Source organism: Lissotriton helveticus, chromosome 5_1, assembly GCF_964261635.1.
Source record: "Lissotriton helveticus chromosome 5_1, aLisHel1.1, whole genome shotgun sequence".
Taxonomy (NCBI): Eukaryota; Metazoa; Chordata; class Amphibia; order Caudata; family Salamandridae; genus Lissotriton; species Lissotriton helveticus.
In genome coordinates this window covers 1,897,779,737-1,897,799,908 of record NC_136065.1, presented here as the reverse complement: position 1 = coordinate 1,897,799,908, position 20,172 = coordinate 1,897,779,737, and the positions used below count along the sequence as shown (strand labels likewise).

At 44.3% G+C, this 20,172-nt stretch overlaps 1 protein-coding gene across 3 annotated transcripts in view; it reads right to left on the bottom strand.

Annotated features, from left to right (window-relative positions):
• LOC144755960 (inactive phospholipase C-like protein 2) overlaps positions 1-20,172 on the bottom strand; it is a 566,269-nt gene that overhangs the window by 295,357 nt on the left and 250,740 nt on the right. Inside the window, exon 1 of one of the 3 annotated variants that reach the window (XM_078645404.1) lies at positions 19,646-19,778. The exons of the other annotated variants lie outside the window; for them this stretch is intronic. Coding sequence (XP_078501530.1) covers positions 19,646-19,720 — 75 coding nt within the window. The 5' untranslated portion in view covers positions 19,721-19,778. Of the gene's footprint in view, positions 1-19,645; positions 19,779-20,172 lie in introns of those variants that run through there. 3 annotated transcript variants of the gene reach the window in all.

Here is a 20,172-nt window from a genome sequence, read left to right as displayed (position 1 = left end):
GCGAGTGGAATAATCCAGAGGAATTTCAAAGAGGATTCGACGTAGGCTAGCCAGGGGATGTCTAGACCTTTGTCTTGCTGCAGACAATCTTTATTGGTATGTCTCTGGACTAGTCCATATCAAAATCCATAATAGAACAGGAGCTAATTTAATACTGTCCTCCAGGTACGGTAAGCCTAGCTCACCCTGGCAGATAAAGTGAGGTTCAGTATTCGCCTACAGATATGGTTCTCCTCTATCTGTAGGGGGTTTACATTTGCATACCTCCATACTTCTGCGCCTTAACGGGCGACGGAGGCACAGTGGGACCTATAGACGGAAATAAGTGAGGACAAGGCTTTGCGCCCTGCCGGCCAGGGAAGGCTCAGGAGCGCACCTGCCAGCCTGGAAAGCTTGGTGGCACTGGATGAAATATGTGAGCCGGAGGACTCCGAGCTATCAAGAGTTACACGAAAGTAAGGAACGCCATGCACACTACCTCAACGCTGCCCCCGTATGCTATGAAGAACACCCAATGCTTAACCGGGCCACCAGCCATAATAAGTGACTTACTAAAGGTAGTGTTCAGATCCAACTTACCCAAGACATCCACAATGAGTCCACCGACCTGCACAGAGCGTTGGGTGCGCGTGCCAACAGAACCGCATCGTCTGCATACAACAGCGCATGAATGGCCGCACTGGCTATCTTAGGGACAACCTTAGTGCTGATCAATAAAAAGGAACTTAAATTATTAAGGTATGCAATAAGTCACACATACTTGAAAGACAGCACTTCCCAGCTGAAGAACTTCAGTGAGTTCATCTGGGCTGAAGCGAACCATGGCCCCCAGATTCTAATGAAGCAAAAAGTGCACCAGGGCAGCGTCCAGAACCAGACCCAGACCCAACAGCTGATGCCATAGTTTACCGTATCAAAAGCAGTGGATAAGTCCATGACCGCTATGTGCAGCAGGCAACGCTTTGCAATAGTGTAGTTATCAATAATAAGATGGCGGTTGAGGCACTGCTCCACTGTACCCAGCCGTTCTCGGAACCCGTACTGGCTAAAATAAGAATATTATACTCCCAAATCCATTTACGTATCCGATTAGAAATAACCTAACCAATCATTCTCACCGAGATACCAATCAGGGAAATAGGGCGGTTGCATCTTTGCTCCGACCAATTACCCTTCTTAAATATTGGATCAATTGTGGAAAGGGACGAGGACCTCGGTGAAGAGGCCATGTTATTATGAACATTAGTAAGGAGGGGGGCTCAAAGCTCAAGATAGTGCTATCATGAATGGCCACCCTAACCTCTTCTACTAAAAATACCAACTTAAGGTGATATGTACAATAGAAGTGGCTGAGTGAGGTGTTAGCCGTCATGGCTTAACACCTCACTCCGCCACTTCTGAAATGCAAGGCTGCCCATATTTACAACGATATGGTGCAGCCTTGCATTTCCCCCTGCGATGGCGTTACACTAACGCAGGCACCCTTGCACCAAAGAGCAAGGGTGTCTGCGTGCAGGGGAGGATTGTTTGTGTAGGAAGGTGTCCCTTCCTGCACATAAACAATCCTAAAATGCCATTTTGTCACTTTCATGTGTGCTGCTTAATTGTGTGCTTCATGTGTGCTGCTTCATGCAGCACACATGAAAGTCACAAAATGGCATTTTTGTAAAAAAAAGTTTTATGTACAGAAAGGGGGGCCTTCCTGTACATAAACAATCCATGGCATTTTGCTTTTTCCATGTGTGCTGCACAAGGCAACACACATGGAAAAAGCAAGAATGAGGAGAAATAATGCATTTCTCCTTGTTTTGCCAAATTAAGACTAGGTATTGCCTGGTATTAATTTCGGCGCTGCCTCCTGTGTACGCTGCCCTTGTGCATAGGGGGCAGCATCAAAATCAATGGATGTTGCAGTGGAACACCCACCCAACACCCACTGCCCACCCCTTTCACGCTAACCATAGCGTGAAAGGGGACCTTATTGACAAGGCATCGTTAAGCCACGTTAAGTGGCTTAACGATGCCTTGTAAATAAGGCGAAGCCCCTATAGCCACCACACCATCAATAAAAGTGACTTTGTCTTGGCGATTGGGGCTTGTACATATGCCCCTTAGAGTGGGTTGTCTGAGGACCTTCTTCACAGAGACCTGGTGGGGAGTCATCAGTGGCAAAATGATAAATACTAGTAAAATGCTTAACTTAGTGAAAAGTCTTCTGAAGAACATTTTTGGTTTAATTCAATTGTCCTCCGCATGTAAAGTTTTATAAATTGATCAACTTTTGTGATTTTACAAAGTGTGATTTCAAATTTGCAAAACTTTACAGGCAAACTGTGAAAAATGTCATCACAGGCAATAATGCATCAAATACATAATAGTAATAAAAATAATAATAACGTATATGTTTTATAGCGTTTCTTGCCGCACACCTGCTGTTTCTAAGCACAATACGTGCCAGGAGTCACTATTACTGAATTTAATGGTGCTCAGTTTACCGACCTCAGAAAGATGGCAGGCGAAGCGGCCTGCAGATCCTCGCATGTAGCAACAGTGAGGATTCAACTGAGCAAGCCAGTCACACAAAGAGAAATATTGAATTAATAACACTTGTCCCTGCTCACACAGGCTCCTTCCACGAGGTACTTAAACTCATCACTTCCAGTCAACAAAAGAAAACTGTAGAGAGTTTGTAATTTGCATTAGATTCCAGATTCCACACTCTTGACCCCACCTAAAACATTTACAACCCCTTGATTTCACACGCTCCTGGTACAAAATTTTAGGTTAATTACAAATGTGATCATTATTTTCTAATGGAAATGCATAATGTATCCGTGATTACTAGTTGTTTATTAGCACTGACACTGCATACATGCTAAGCTTAACAGACAACATTGCCTTTAATAGCTGTTATTCTTAAGTAACTATGGGGTAATCAGATATTCGTCTTTGGAAGGATGGAAGGCACAGCTTTTAGCCTATATTGATATAGTTGCTCACTAATATCTCACAGGGTAGATTAGGTCACTTAGGGCATCATTTTGATGCTGGGAGGTCGGACCACTGACCGCTACTGAGGCGGTCAGGAGAGCGCCAACAAAAACGTGGGAGGTCCGACCGCTCTATAACCATACAACTGCTGGGCTGGAGGTTGCAAACTTGGGTGCATGCTGTGGCCTTGGTAAAGGGCCGCAGCACATGCCGACTCCCTGCAGCACGTCCATTCACTGTTGGCACAATGTGCACGGAGATGAGTGGGGGCACTACATATGCCTCCTGGGCCACTTTTCATGGGCCCTCGATGGACGGGGGCCTTGTTTGGGTCCCTTCATATCCCTTTCAGACAACCTTTTCAAGGCAATGTTCCCATCAAAAGGCTGCGGGAAAGGGATATTGTTATCCCGACGGCGGTGCCTGCCTCGGCAACGCTGCCATTGCAGGACGCTACTCCGACCACCTCCCCGTCAGGATCTATAATCCTGGCAGAGTTGGCAGTCTGATGTCCGACAAATTAGAGTACGACTGACAGCATCGTAATGCGGCGGTTGGACCAAAGTGATGTCAGCAGTTGGACCGCTACCAGTGGCCTACTTGACTTCCTTATCAGGCCTTTAGTTATCTTACTGAAGGAGTTAATCTACCGTCTTATCTGGATGGTAATTACAGACATATTTACATTCAGACTTCCACTTGCCCTCAATTCCCCACCCATCTACCTTTCCCTTTGCACATCCTTTCTATCACCCTGAAGTCCTTCTTCTCTTTGATGTTGTGTTCTTAACGTTTTTCCTGGAAACCCCTCAACCAAATTATTACCTTTCACTGGAGCTTCTTATCATAAATACACCTGAGCGCTCCTCAGGCAGCCCTGCTGTCCTTTTCCGAACTCCAGTCCAAATTAAAAGTTGCTATTTTGCGGGGGAGTTACTTTGACCTAACAACAAGGCCATTTGTAGCAATCTGGCACCCTCTATTGGTCTTCTCTGGTGGCACCATAAGACAATTGCCAGCAATATTCTTATAATAAATAAATAGCACTAACCTAGAGTATAAGCTTGCAGTGGTAACGACATGGGTTGATGGTAAACCCCACCACTGATATGTCTAGGCCTGGTTGGTAAATTCCGCTCCGCTTACGGAATTTGGGTAATTTCGCGTTACGCAGAGTACGCGGAATTGCCAAAAATTCTGCGATCCGCTGCTTCGTGGAATTTTTTGCTTATTCGCGCTTTCAAAATTCGTGTTCGCAAGATATTTCTCCCCGAGCACACAAACAGCGTTCGCGAACAGGAACAAAGCATTGCGAACGGGCGGAACAAGCAATTCTGTGTGATCGCGGAACTTTTGCGTGCTCGCAAAGATTTTTTACCGTTTCATGGAGCTTTGCGTAGCGCAACTACACAAATTCCGCCCACCCCTGAATTCATTAACACCCTTAATCTCCAACTGTATACCTCAGCAATTGCACGCAGGTGCCAGGTATCTGCAGCCAGAGTTTCAGAGAGCTTCTCCGAGTCCAGAAATGTCCACTAAGAGTCCTGCTACATCAGCTCCACTCCAACCATAATAATAAGGAAGGGCGGGAATGTAGGAGTCTGGCCTTTGCTTTTATCACTTCTGAATGATAAGTATATAAATCAGGAGCATTAGCAGTACACCGCCACAAGGTGGCGCTGTACTAGTGATGAGGCGTGATGAAAATTCTTCTTAATTACGCAAATTACTAGTTGCTCAGAGTTTTTTTTTTTTTAAACAATTTAAATGCCTGTGCTTTGTAATGGAAATGCATTTATTTTTACTCACCTAAAAATAATTCCGGGGAAAGAAAACATGTTTTTAACATCATACAAACATCCCAAAAGCCTTGGGAGAGTAAGTAACATGAAATGTAGGTTTATTAATATGAGTAACTTTTTCTCTCTGGAATGAATGAATATTTAATTTATTTCAATAATTTCTACAGTGCAAGCAAGTACCAGGAAGCCTAGCTTCTAGGCGCCAAGCCCCTCAACAATGCAACACAAAGAGCGTAACATATAGCAAATAAATAGGGTTCGCATTAGAAAAATACCACACAAAGTACGACCAGCTGAGAGTGTGTGAGGACAGGTTGATAAGCGAAAACCACGAGCAGCCCCCTCAATCTGTGCCCTGGCGACCGAGAGCAGCGAGTGGCTACCGTCATTTACAACAGCACCAGGAACCGCCAATCACGAGTCTTTCTTGACCATGCCCAGGGCACAGAAAGTGCAGTACTGACAGAGCACGGCAGCAGCTCTGATTGGCCAGCTGCCGACCCGTCTCACTAGGCCTTGGCTGACTGCTGGGGTGGAAGCCATGACCCAATCGCACCTCGTGCTCCGTGGCTATGGAAAGATGATGTGTCCCCTCGCCCTCCACAACCTATTTCAACTAAACCATGACAAGACCACATGGTGTCCATCTCATATACTCGAGGGACACTGCTACTAATGTCACGCTGTAAGGTTAAGCCCATGAAAAACATTTACATGCAGATATTCTAACTATGACTCAGGGGTGTCCAAAGTCGAACCAGGAGGCCGCAATCCATGCAATACTCACTGGATAACCAATGACCTTGTTAATGAATTCTATTGAGAGTCACTGTGGGTAAATGGATCTGGGATCACCTGAAAACCTGGCATGGATCCAGACCCCATGGCCCTGCAATGGATACCTCCAGCTTACAAAGTCACTGATTATCTTGAAAACGAGGCTTGATTGTGGTGACAAAGGTTGGAGCATGACTCGCCATCTAGCTTGTTAAGTAATTATTCACTCAATCTTTTTTCAAGGTTTTTATTGCACAAACTTGGGCCAGGAGCTTTAGATCCAGGCTTCGTAACACATCTGATTTACTTTTATTTAGGTACAGGCCGAAAGTGATTTGCCCAGAATCACAGAAAGTTGAGCCGAATCTGGGGTTCGAACCTGTTTCAAAGTGGTACCTCTAGCAAGTAGGCCCTTTTCCCTATAATAAGTTGTTTTGATATAGCTCTTGTTATCGTATTCTGGAATTTCTATGCACTGTAAACCACAGCTGCCCATATTACTCGATTTAATAGCACTCAATGTGCAGGCCTTGCTGAGATTCGAACTGGTGAGCTGCAGATCACAGCAGATGTCAGCGGCGAGCTAACCGAGCCATTTAGTTTCCCTGTGAGTCTTCTTGGGGCAACACAATTAACCCGTAGAGGCTGGATCACAATTGTCAAGGGAAAAAAGGAAATAACTCAGAACAAGGTTAAACCACATCTAAGCACTGCTTTGGTGCTAAGATATTCAGAGCCCAAGGTAAAATTATATTTTGTCCTTTTGGTGCTCCCTTTGCTGTAAAGAAAGGCTCTTTCAAAGCAATCGGGGATCATTTGTGGTGGCAGGTACCATAGCTGCGTGCAACAGCCTTAAGTGTGGCACACGCTCGCCTATGAACAAGTACGTGCTGTAACCGACTTACATTTTTAGCAGGTTTTGCATAATGTAAAAACCCTGACTACAAGTCCATGATATTCCCTTACGTTGATGACTTGCACACATTTTCCTAATCATAGGACTGAAAATTGTATGCAATGTCATGTTATTGCACAACTTTTTTATGGTGCACCTTTTGCAAATTACTTGCGCTGTTGGGCATCTCCGTATGCAGAATATTTGCTTATGGGTCCCTTGCATAGAGTTAGGGCAATGCACCAATTCAGTCATTAGTTTGCCTCGCATTTCTTTGTCATATGTTACACTTTCCTAGACACAGTTTGAAAAAGCAGCATGAATTTGTGCACTTGTCTTTGCAAAATACTTTTAGTCCATTTGGGAATAAGTTCTCATCAAGTGTAAAAATCTCCAAGAGCTGTGAATAGTCAAAAGTTACTACTTTTTGGTCTGCACAAAATACGCTTTTCAGACACTTTAGATAACAAGCATAGGTCAAAGCAATAGGTTTCGGCTCCAAAAGGCGAGCTATCGGCCTTGCCAATCCTTTTCTTCAGTTGCACATTTGTGCATGCATCAAGATGCATGCGCATCCTTGGCAGCTATCCTGGAATGGGCTTGCTATTTAAGGAAAGCGATTCCAAGATGGCTGCCTATGCACACAGGGAGCACGGGGAGGAGCAGCAATGTGGAAGAGTAAAAAGAGAGGAGATAAAGTGGAAGATAGCAAGCAAATACATCATCGCCCATTAAGTGCTCAGTTGTAAATTTAAAAAAATAGTCCCCTTGAGTAAGTAGTGGAACGATACACCTCAAATAATTAGTATACTGTGAGGCCTGGGCTACGAAACAATCACAAGCCACAAATGCACGTCTATTAAATACCATTTGCATGGGGGAAAACTGTGTAGTTTGTGCCAAGTTTTTGGTTAGTCTGTATGTTCACAGGCTGTATTGTTGTTTGGATATATGGCTACTATTCTGCAATGTATTGTATCCGAAATATATGCAACCGGAGCTTGCCGCAATGTACCACAAAAACTCAATACAGTTTTTTTTTAAATAAAGAATTCTGTGAGGCCAAGATGCTCCTGAGTTGGATCACAAAAATAGGGAGGAAATCTATTGACTCCGAGCAGACAACTGAGATAGGCAACAAAGCCATCCAATCATGTGCAAGGGGCCACTCTAAGTGTAAGGGATGCATTGGAAACAGTAGGTCTCTCTGAAACAGCTAACCCTGTCTGAGGTCAAGACCTAAAAAAGAAACACCCCTCGGGGATACACATTGGTGAGGTACATTGTCACCAGACACCCATTATCTCATCCTAGCTGCTAATCATAAGCCGGAAGTCAACACAAATACCAATAATTGCAAACCCCATCGCTTGCCCCTCTCATCTGTCCCCACACATTGAAGGGAAAAGAGATTCCTCAGGATGCTGACTTCAGGCTTGGGGTTAATGAGATGATGGAAGATTGGTCTCTCCATCACTGACTAATGACCCCGCTCTGTGCCCCAATCAGGTGGTTCTGACCAGTGTGGTTCACTGACTCCACTTGCGGCTTGTAACAATAATAATATTTGGTATCCCCTTGTGTGCTTTCCAGTCCCAGGCTCCTTTGGTTTGCTAGCTGGGGTCAGACAGCCGCAGGCTTGATGAAGTGTTAACAACCCCTGCAAGGGCTCTGGTTGCAACCAGTGCCCTACCTCCCCCTTTGGACACAGAATACATTTCCTCCTTTTTGGGCACCGGTAAATATTGAGCTAAAAATCCTGTATGATGCTGACTCCAGCTGCCACAGAAAAGAACAATTCCAAAAAGGCTTGGAAACAGCAACAATTCTAATTCCAGTCACATTCTGAACAAGTCACAGTCTTTTTTTCTGTTACTAGTTATAAGGTTTGGCGAACATCAGAGGGACCCAGGCAAGCTTTGATGGACTCCTTGGGGGGCAGAGGAGCGGGGGGAGGGACGTGGAGTACAGGATCCTGAAAGCCACCAAAGTTAGGTGCATTTTTGAATTATGTACAGCTCTCTGCAGAGCGAGCACAGATTAATACTCCAGAGACAAGACACACTTCTAGTTTCATGCCTTCTGGGAGATCTCACACGAAAAGAAGGTCACAATGCGACCTTGCAGAGGTTCTGCAACAAGGGGTTCGTTCTTCCGTCTTAAAACTGCTCCAACATTATCTATCCTTCTGGAAACTTTCGTACAAAAATACCTTAAAAAATGAGCTAATAAGAAATTGAAGTAGTGATAGACATATAAACTAGAACCACCTTTGATATTAATATTTCTACACGAGATATAGAGTCTGTTTTAGAATTTGGGAGAAATTAAAAATTCTGATTTAGGGAGGAAGAGCTAAATCTGGTTAAATGTCTCCTTCAAGCTCTCTCTCACACAGGTGAAGGACATTCAGGTGATGGATTAGGCTCTGGATGTAGCACTTTCTCAAGACATTGTAGATATCTGGCTTTAAAGGGACCATCAGGAGAATGATGTGGCAATGGGTACCAAATCCCAACCAGGCACAATCAAACAAAGCAATATTCAAGATGCCTGTTATTGACGGTGATGGATTGGGTAAAGATATGTTTTTTCTCTACACGGGATGGAATCTGTCAAAAGTAACAAACACTCCTAAAAAGATGTGATGTTTACAAAAAATGGAAATGAAAAATAGAGGGAGATCTAGGAATCACTTCATCAGATTTACCTTCATGGGTTCAACATGAAACTTATAGCAGCTCACAGCATACAAACCTAAATTCTCATGATTATTTTATAATATAGGCTTATTGATAGAACCCGGTATCTTGACAGCTGATGATAACCAATACCAGTACAGCCATGACCTCACAACTGCCCTGTTGGCACAATTATGACATCACAGGAGTGCGGTTACCAATAACAGCCTGAATCCTCGTGCTCTGTAATGTCACGGAACCTGAAATCTTATTATTACAGATATTTCCTCTTATCTAAACACATCATCGAGTTTTTTGGACTTACTCGTCTGTTCCAACAAACCTCTCTGTATCTGATTGGCACGTTCAATCAATTTTGCTAGCGAAGTCGCCTTGGAGCAAACAATGTCTGGTGTGTAGCCGGACATAATTTTAGCCATGCTGGCAGAGTTGGAGGTTTTAAAATTCTTCCTCCAAATACATTTCTCATCTTCTGCATCAAAGAGATTACACCCATGCTGGATAAGTGGGGTGAAGGAGTCGAATAATAATTATTGAAAATTCCTTGTTTGTTCCCTAGCCAATCAGATGTAGCAACTGTTTTATACTACTATAATCCAGTGACTCTGATTGGTGGATGCACTCTAGAATGTGTAAATGCACATCAGGTGTAAACTGAAGCACCTTTCTGCAACGCCCACCCAAGACTTTTATCACTCTAGACTAGACCTACAATAATTTCTCCCTCTAACTTACTTTCACTTCCTCTAATCCTCTTTGCTACGTGGAAGAGCCAACTGGCACAGCACAGTCCTCCGACCCAAGCCTTATAATACATTTTCTGAGAATTAAGACCCAGCACATGGTTTGGAGTTTAAGCATGCAGGCTGATTTAATACTGAGATCCTTTAGAATAGAGCTATGATAAAAATGAGATTTTGTATTTAATGTAATAATTCATCACCAAGGAGGAGTGGACCCCATATAATCAATCAATCAATCAATCAATCACAGCATTTATAAAGCGCACTACTCACCCGGTGGGTCTCAAGGCGCTGGGGGAGGGGAGGTCCGCTACTGTTCGAACAGCCAGGTCTTGAGCTGTTTCCTGAAGGCGAGGTGGTCCTGGGTCAGTCGGAGGTGGTTCGGGAGGGAGTTCCAGGTCTTGGCGGCCAGGTAGGAGAAGGACCTTCCTCCTGTGGTGGCTCTTCGGATGCGGGGGACGGCGGCGAGGGCGTGGCCGGTCGAGCGAAGTTGGCGTGTGGGAGCGTAGAAGTTGAGGCGGCTGTTGAGGTATCCTGGGCCTTGGTTGTGTAGGGCCTTGTGTGCGTGGGTGAGGAGACGGAAGGTGATTCTCTTGTTGACCGGTAGCCAGTGCAGATCTTTCAGGTGTCCGGAGATGTGACTGCGACGGGGGATGTCCAGGATGAGTCGTGCTGAGGCGTTCTGGATCCGCTGGAGTCTCTTCTGGAGTTTGGCGGTGGTTCCGGCGTAGAGGGAGTTGCCGAAGTCCAGGCGGCTGGTGACGAGGGCCTGGGTGACCGTCTTCCTGGTCTCGGTGGGGATCCATCGGAAGATCTTACGTAGCATGCGCAGGATGTTGAAGCATGACGAGGAGACGGCGTTGACTTGTCTGGTCATGGAGAGGGAGGAGTCCAGGATGAAGCCCAGGTTGCGTGCGTGGTCTGTTGGTTTGGGTGCGCTGCCCAGGGCGGGGGGCCACCAGGAGTCGTCCCAGGCGGAGGGTGAGGATCCCAGGATGAGAACTTCCGTCTTGTAAGATTCACTTTGAAAGAGAGAGCGTTTCCTTGACCCCTTTACCTGTCAGGCTATTAAACCTTCACAGGCAGGGTGTCTGCGCAAGTCAATGCCAGACATGTTCACCAATATTTGTCCAGACCGTGGCCAAACATTGATGGTGGGGATTTACCAAGACATTTGTGGCTCGTAACTATAATGTGTGATACTTCCTAATGAAATATACACGGCAATAGGACTCCCAGCGTGCTAATGCTAATTTAGGATGTATTTTAGAATGTCGTTGCGTAAATATCATCTAATAAAATTATTAGGGATTAAATGCTGTTCACAAAAAGTGTAGACTTTATTTCATGAACTGCAATACGGCAACATTTTTAAAATTATATTTTTGACACAATATTTTTGTCAGACACTATCTTGACAATTACATTCTGATACCATATTGCTGTATCAAATAAGCCATCCCGAATAGCGGCCAGCAGGCATGTCCTATGTGTGAGACCCCAAAATCTCACTCGTGAGAGTTTACAGGTAAACAGATCAAACACGCTCATTTTCTCTCAAGCTTTTCTTTACATCCCCCTACTTCTCCACTTGCCAATCCTAGGTCCCTAACTAATTCTCTTTGGTTTTACGTATGCTCTTCCGTCAGTTTTACTCCTCTTTTCTCACTGCCCGTCCCCATGTTTTCACCACTGCCCCCGCCCCATGTCTTCACCACTGCCCCCGCCCCATGTCTTCACCACTGCCCCCGCCCCATGTCTTCATCCCCCGGGTGTCTCTATGAATAGATTCCCACTTTGATGTCTTTTCTCTGATTCATGGAGCCCTTTTTTCTCCCACCTTCTGCAGTCATCATTCCTTGAAGCTTCACAAGAGATTGACGCACTTCCCTTCCCACTGCAGTCCCCTGCGCCCCTCTTGTTTTTAATCTCAGCTTTCACCACCCGAAATTAAAGAAAGTCACCCCCATAAAAAGGAAATAAAATGACTGCTGTGTGGGGTGAAAGGCTTGACAACTGCATGGGAGAAGGAAGATCAAAACATGTGCAGGACAGGAAATGTGTAGGACAGTGAAGTGCCTAGAACTAGGAAACCGCAGGACATGAAATATGTAGGGTAGAAAATGCATGGGGTAGGGAATATGTAGGAGACAGAGGTATAGGACAGAATGTGTAGGATAGAAAATGCACTTGGCAGGCAATATGTAGAACATGAAATGTGCCGGACAGGGAATATGGATGACAACGACTGCTTAGGATGGGGAAATTGTAAGGCAGCTAATGTATATGGAAAGGAATTTGTGGGAAAGGAAATATTTTGAAACTGCACTGGATATGGAATCTGTAGGAGGGACTATATAGGACACAAAGTGTGAGAGAGAAATAATAGGTCAAAGAATGCATTAGGAAGGGAAGAGGTAGAAAGGTGTAGGACAGAGAATGTGAAGGACAGGGAGTGGGCAGTCCATGCATTCTGCAAATTAGGTGCAGGGAGAGTAGGACACAGGGACAGTAGCAGTGGAGGCTGCTACGAGGCAGTAGGGATGGGGCGGCGGGTTAAAACAAGAACATTTCACTTACCTGCCGGCCACCACCTCTCCGCCGTCCTTCTGTTGACAACGCACAGAGGCAGGAAGCACACAGACTCTTAGACTCCCCTAGCCAACCACGGCACTGCTGTCACCAGCATGACAGCAGCATCATATTTGGTCTGAGCGACCTGGTTCGGCGCTCAGACAGGAAGTGGGAGCCTGTGCATGTTTCCCACCCAGCCTTGCAATACAGCCAGGTGGAGAACATGCTAAGTGCGCACACCTGTTTAGCCGGCTCAAGACGACTGGCCAAACCGTCATGTGCACTTAGAAAGTGGCCACCACTCCTCCCCCTGCTGGCTGACAGCCCAGCTCCGCCCCACACCTAAAATAAAACAAAACTGGGTCAGTACGGGAAAACTAAAATGATAAGAACTTTGTGTTACTATAAAAAAAATGTTCCTGTGTGGCGACGCTCCTCCACCTTGCGGAGAAGGTGCGGCTGGAAGGTAGATACGAGAATTCATAGGTCAGGGAATGTATACGGTAATAATACAATACAAAGAGAGTGGGACCAGATGTACAAATTGATTGTGCTGTCACAAACCCTGCAATTTGTAGACTCACAAGTTTTGTGACCACAAAATGACATTTCACAATATAATAAAACCCTTTAACAATTCAGAAAGCTCTTTGCCAACCACAAAAGGAGTTTACTGACTCATTCAAAGTTTCGCAATTAGGATCCGGCAGGAACGGCTCGTCCCATAGTTGTGAATCACAATGAGATGTATCAATGGCTTGTGACTGCGATTGTGATCGATAACCATGGGTAAGTTACCAACTCCTCAAACGAGGTGGTCATCCATTCTAAAAAGAGAAGCTGTGCCTGTTTGACAACTTTCCTCCAGGAATTGCGTCGGGCTTCGTGGGAGCGGGCAGCGGTCCAGAGGATGACTCCATGTTTCTCCCGACGTGTTCTGAAACGGGATGTTCTATTAAAGCAGCACCGGTTTGGAAACGCACACACAAGGATGGTTCCAATCGCACAAAGTCACAAATAGTGACCGTACTAATTAATATTCAGTAGGTGGATTGTTTTGTGATCCCTGCAAATGGAAACTTGACCTATTATTACATAGTTTGTAATGCAAAATTACAAGCATGTCGCAAAAAGGTCAGAGCAGACTTTGCGACCATAATATACAACTTGTCTGTTTGTACATTGGGCTCGTCGGTGCCAGGCAGTGTGTACATTATGGACAGAGAATGGGTAGCCTTGAGAAACCGTAGGTCAGAGGATTCACGGTGTAGGATAGGAATGTGTAAGTGTATATAGGCAAAGAAGGTGTAAGAGAGAGAGAGTTCACAGGACAGGCAGTATGTAGAATATGAAATCTGAGGCACACGGAGTGATTGTGGATTACATTTATATGACAGGAAATGTGCAAGCTAGAGAATGCCTAGGACTGGGACAGAACATGAGAGCGCCAATATGCAGAGGCTTTAATTACACTGCGCTAAGACCACATGCAGGCGCGTCATCTAGGGGGTCTACACTACACCAGCCACGCATTTATGGTTTAGATGCTATACAATATTCAGTAAAGGTAACAGTAACAAACTACAGGTGCAATATTATGTGGCAGGCCCCAGGAGGAATATTATATGGGATTTGCCCCAAAGAGGGCACTGGTGACCTCGAAGAAAAAGTGAACATGCCACGGCTCACCGCCCCCCTACATAGGTGCCTAGTTGGAGGTACCCCCGGTGCTCATTGACTAACAATATCCTGTCTCGGAAGGCTGCTGGTCTGAAACTTAGGCAACCTGACATTCTCATGGCAGTTTTCGTAATTCATGCTTCAAGAAACTTCACAAGCCCACTTACCAGAGATAAAGGATTTTCAAGGTATATCATAAAGCTAAACAAGGAATAAGATACCATGCATATGGAGGAGTAATTACGGATGCACCAGTGCTTAATTTGAGCCAGTTGTTTCCGGTGCTCAGCACCGGTACTTAATCATCAACACTGGTGCTTTTCATGAGCACCAGTTAAGGACACATTCATTTATGGTAGGCACCAGGAGATTAAGTGATATGCCCAGAATCACAGCATGTTGAGTCAATGCCGACACTCAAACTTGGTTCCCCAGCTCCGAAGTCGGCAGCTATGTCCATTACACATCATCTGCTCCCACTTTCTTGGTTAGTAGTTGGTTTAGATTTAGGCAGGAGCAATGGGCTGGTGCAAGGTGCCTCCTGATGAGAGCCCTGGCACACATTAACCACCACAGACGCCTGGTCAAGTGTGCTCACATATACATACTGCTCTTCAAGTGGAAAATGGTGGTGTACTGAGCAATGGAATCTGGACACATGGGGGTGTCAAACACGGGTGCAGATTACTTTCAGCCCAGTTCTGCTTGCTCCTTTCCACCCTCCAGATTGCACTTTCGAAAGGAATGAACAGAGACCCAACGAAAAGCAATGCGCATCCCCTCGCATCTGTATGCGAAGAATAAGTTGTTCCTTAGTCGCACCACTCCATCAACTACTGAACCTCCTGGAAATGGACTTAACAGCAACTGTCTTATAGTAAAAAAAACAAAAAAGTAAGATCATATGGTTTATCAGGTGAATCAGAAAATTCTGCTGGTACTTTAGGTCATAAAAATACCAACAGTTATTCACTTGGGTCTTGCAATCGATGATAGATTGAACTGGAGGCCATTGCTAATAGCTACAATGACCATCCACAAACTGGAAAGAGGGGCTGTTAGAATGTGGTCAACCAAGATATCATATACTAGGATGACCCCATCTTTCAGGTCATTACGGACACTGTCTGTAGTCCTAAATCTCCCACCTGCAAGTTTGGTAATTTCAGCTGTGTTCGGCTAATTAGTTTAACGAAAGCAAGAAAAAGACTACAAGACTCAGAATAAATTAATCTAACACACAAAAGTCCAGGACTGGAGACAGTGTCCAGTAATGACCTGGATGGAGGTGGTCACCACACTGCAGAATGCAAACGTTTGTCCTTTCCTGTTGTATGAGGCTGCTTTTTGGGATCAGATATGTATGTCGGAGGGGCGTGGCCATGCAATGCCATCATCTTGCATTTATCCATATCCGTCGAAGTCGTCCTTCTTATAGGCTACTGCCTATTGTCCAGCGAAAGAAAGGGTGCTGCCATCTTCCATCAGGTACATTATGGGCAAATGAGAACAACCTGCTCTACCTTTATACGAAATATCTCAAGAGCATTCCAGATATAGCGGCATCAATGCAGAGGGCTCCGCTTCTCAGCCTATGGCAACGATTGGACAACTGCCCTTTTTCCAAAGTTTCCTGTAAAATGTTTTTTTTTTTTAAAGCTGTCCTTCAGTGTAGTAAAACGATGCACCTTATTGTATATCAAGAGGACTCCCATTGACAGGGATCTCAGAATATAATGACAAAGACAATAATACTAACAACACTACTACTGCTACTAATCCGACTACTTCCACCAATAATAACAATAATAATAACTATACTACTAATGACAATAATAACATAGATAATATCATCAATAATGTTTTGAGGGGGGAGTTTTATACTGCACGAACTCAACCCGAAGGTATCAGGTATCAGAGCGCTTTACTTGAGCACCAGTTGCGTTACAGACGGACACATTCATTTTTTGTTAGGCACGGGGATATTAAGAGCCAGATGTGGGTGGCTAAATAACGAGCAGTAACGCAGAAATTCTGCGAATTTCTGCATCACCGACCGATATTCGGCTGAGAGCAAGGTAGGTGAGTTTAAACCTACTAGCAAAATAAGGAATCGCAAAATTTGCGATTTCTTATTTTGCTCTTGCATTTAAGGAATCGCTAATTGCGATTCCTTAAATGCAATGTAGGCAGCACAAAAGAAAGTGCACTTTAGACTTAAGGAATTGATAAGTACCATCAACTTCAAGTTGGTGGTAATTGGCGATTACCTGTAAAAAACACTTTTTTGCTTTTTTTTAAAGTGCCAGGTGGCACACATTCATGCCCTTAGGGCATGTACGTGTGCCACATGTGCACACATGCACATTTCAGGGGTGCAACAGGGTGTCCTTTTGACACCCTGGCATCCTTGAAATAGCTCTCGCTATTTGCGATTCTTTAATACCGAATCGCAAATAGTGACTATCTTCCCATTTATTCCTAAGGGCCTCCTAGCCCATAGGAATGAATGGGTAGGTATTCCTTATTAACGAATCTCAATTTGCGATTAGTTATTAAGGAATTTTAAGGAATCGCTAATATTTGAGCGATTCCTACCTACATTCAATTTAGCAAGTCCTTAATAGCGAATCAGTAAAAATCGCTACTAAGGACTCGCTAAATTGAATTTACCTACATTTGGCCCTCAGTGATTTGCCCAGAATCACAGGATGTTGAGAGTCCCTGCTAAGATTCGAACCCAGTTCCCCAGCTTTAAGGTTGACTGCTCTAGTCATTGGGCCACATCCGCCATTAATAATAATAATAATAATCATAATAATAACAATACTATGTTTTTATTATTTGACATAGCTGGTGTATTCATGTGCTAATAGGATTACTGATCTTGCAGACGATGATCACCAGCAGAATAAGGCTGAAGCATACTGTCCAATACCATTAACACGTATAAGGCGGAAGAATCGTGCCCTATACCATTAACACGTATAAGACTAGAGGATCGTGTCCAATATCATTAACACATATAAAGCGGAGGCATTGTACACAATACCATTAACACGTATAAGGATGAAGCATTGTGTCCAATATCATTAACAGGTATATGGCTGAAGCACCATGTCCAATATTATTACCACGTATAAGGCTAAAGCATCGTGCCCAATACCAATAGCACGTATAAGGCTGAAGCATACTATCCAAAACCATTAACACATATAAGGCTGAAGCATCGTGTCCAATATCATTAACAGGTATAAGGCTGAAGCATGTGCCCAATACCATTAACACGTATAAGGCTGAAGCATACTATCCAATACCATCAACACGTACAAGGCTGAAGTATCGTGCCCAATACCATTAACACGTATAAGGCTAAAGCATCGTGCCCAATACCATTAACACATACAAGGCTGAAGCATCGTGCCCAATACCATTAACACGTATAAGGCTGAAGACTACTGTCCAATATCATTACCACGTATAAGGCTTAAGCCTACTGTCCAATATCATTACCACGTTTAAGGCTGAAGCATCGTGCCCAATACCATTAACACGTATAAGCCTGAAGCATCGTGTCCAATACCATTAACACGTAAAAGGCTGAAGCATTGTGTCCAATGTCATTACCACTTATAAGGCTGAAGCCTACTGATCAATATCATTAACACGTATAAGGCTGTATAAGGGTGAAGCGTGTCCAATATCGTTAGCAAGTATAAGGCTGAAGCATCATGCGCACTACCATTAACACGTATGACAATGGAGCATCGTGTCCAATACCATTAACATGTATAAGGCTGAAGCATCGTGTCCAATATCATTAACACGTAAAAGGCTGAAGCATTGTGCCCAATATCATTAACACGTAAAAGGCTGAAGCATTGTGCCCAATATCATTAACACGTATAAGGCTGAAGCATTGTGTCCAATATTATTACCATGTATAAGGCTGAAGCCTACTGTCCAATATCATTAACACGTATACGGCTGTATAAGGCTGAAGCGCCTCCAATATCAGTAGCACGTATAAGGCTGAAGCATTGTGTGCAAAATTATTAACACGTATAAGCCTGAAGCATCGTGCCCAATACCATTCACGGGTATAAAAATAGAGCATAAAGTCCAATATCATTAACACATATAAGGCGGAAGCATCATGCCCAATACCATTAACACGTATAAGGCTGAAGCATTGTGTCCAATACCATTAACGGGTATAAGACTGGAGCATCGTGTCCAATATCATTAACACATATAAGGCGGAAGCATTGTGCCCAATACCATCAACACGTATAAGGCTGAAGCATTGTGTCCAATACCATTAACAGGTATAAGACTGGAGCATTGTGTCCAATATCATTGACACATATAAGGCGGAAGCATCGTGCCCAATACTATTAAAACGTATAAGTCTGAAGCATACTATCCAATACCACTAACAGGTATAAGACTGAAGCATTGTGCCCAATACCATTAACACGTATAAGGTGAAGCATTGTGTCCAATACCATTAACAGGTATAAGACTGGAGCATTGTGCCCAATACCATTAACACGTATAAGGTGAAGCATTGTGTCCAATACCATTAACACATATAAGGCGGAAGCATCGTGCCCAATACTATTAAAACGTATAAGTCTGAAGCATACTATCCAATACCACTAACACATATAAAGCTGAAGCATCGTGTCCAATACCATTAACATGTATAAGGTTGAAGCATCGTGTCCAATTTTATTTATTTATTTATTTATTTATTTATTTATTTATTTATTTATTTATTTATATGCTTCTATAGCGCCTGAATAGACCCCCGAAGGGGTATCTCTGCGCTTTGCCATACAGAAGAACCAGCTACTATGCCCGGACAGTACTAGTGGGTGGTGGGGGGGGAATGAATTAAATGCTGGAAAAAAGGTAAGTTTTCAGGGTTTTTCGAAAAGACAGGTGGTCCGTACAAAGCTTTAGTGAAAGGGGGAGGGTGTTCCAGAGAACACGTATAAGGCTGAACCATCATGCCCAATATTGCTAGCATTGTCAGCTGTGGACATCGCTTTGTGCAGCACAGAACAGACCCAATGTGAGCACATAATAGCTCATAACATCACACAATAAATCCAATTTCAGCACACCCTGTACGTTCTCTGCAAGAAAGGTGCATGCATTCCGAGCCAGCACAAAGAAGGAGTCCTCATGCCGAAATGTCACCATGAAACGCCCCTAAAACTAAGCATTGCCTAGCTTTTGTGTTTAATCTTACATTTTGTTTGTTTATATACATTTTATTAATCTGTTAACAACCTTTATCTGTTTGCTGTGCTAGGTTTATGTTTCAGAAGGTTAAACATTGTGCAAGTCGCTGCGCTTCCCAATATACCGACTTAAAAATACAGACCAGGCCGGTGAAAAAACACGACCATGCGGCAACTCTGCGCAAAACACAAGCTGCATCCCATGTCCTAAGCACACGGGAAGCACCTTTTGTGGCCCTAACAATGCCCTTTCGTTCTGTTGTGACAGCGGACAATTGTTGAAAGAAAAAAAAACGCGCATTCTTCCAAGTTCAAGCTCCGTCGGATAGGAAAACGCTGGGTGCAAAACCAGGTTCAGTCCGTCACGAGCCACCTCCGCGTCCGCGCGCTCAATGCCAACCCTATTCGCGAAGGTGGAAACCACGCGGCGGTCAGGTGACCACGCGCCCTGCGGCGACTCGATACACGCGCGTCTTGTAGGCGACGCTGGCTGGGGGGAGGAATGCGGCGTCAGCGCGCGCCGAGCACGGATACAGAACGTCCTGTGAACTCAGAGGGCGCGCGGGGTGGGGAGCGACTGCAGAGCGCACCGTTTGCCCTTGTGTTTTGCCCTAGGACAAAAAGAGTCAGCACAATGAGCCTTTGTGTGGGTTTTAAAAATAAGCGAAATCTTGCAAGAATAACGCAACTGCCATTGAACCTTGTCCTCAAAACTATCACTACGAAGCATTCATTCTCCCACTTGGAGACCTC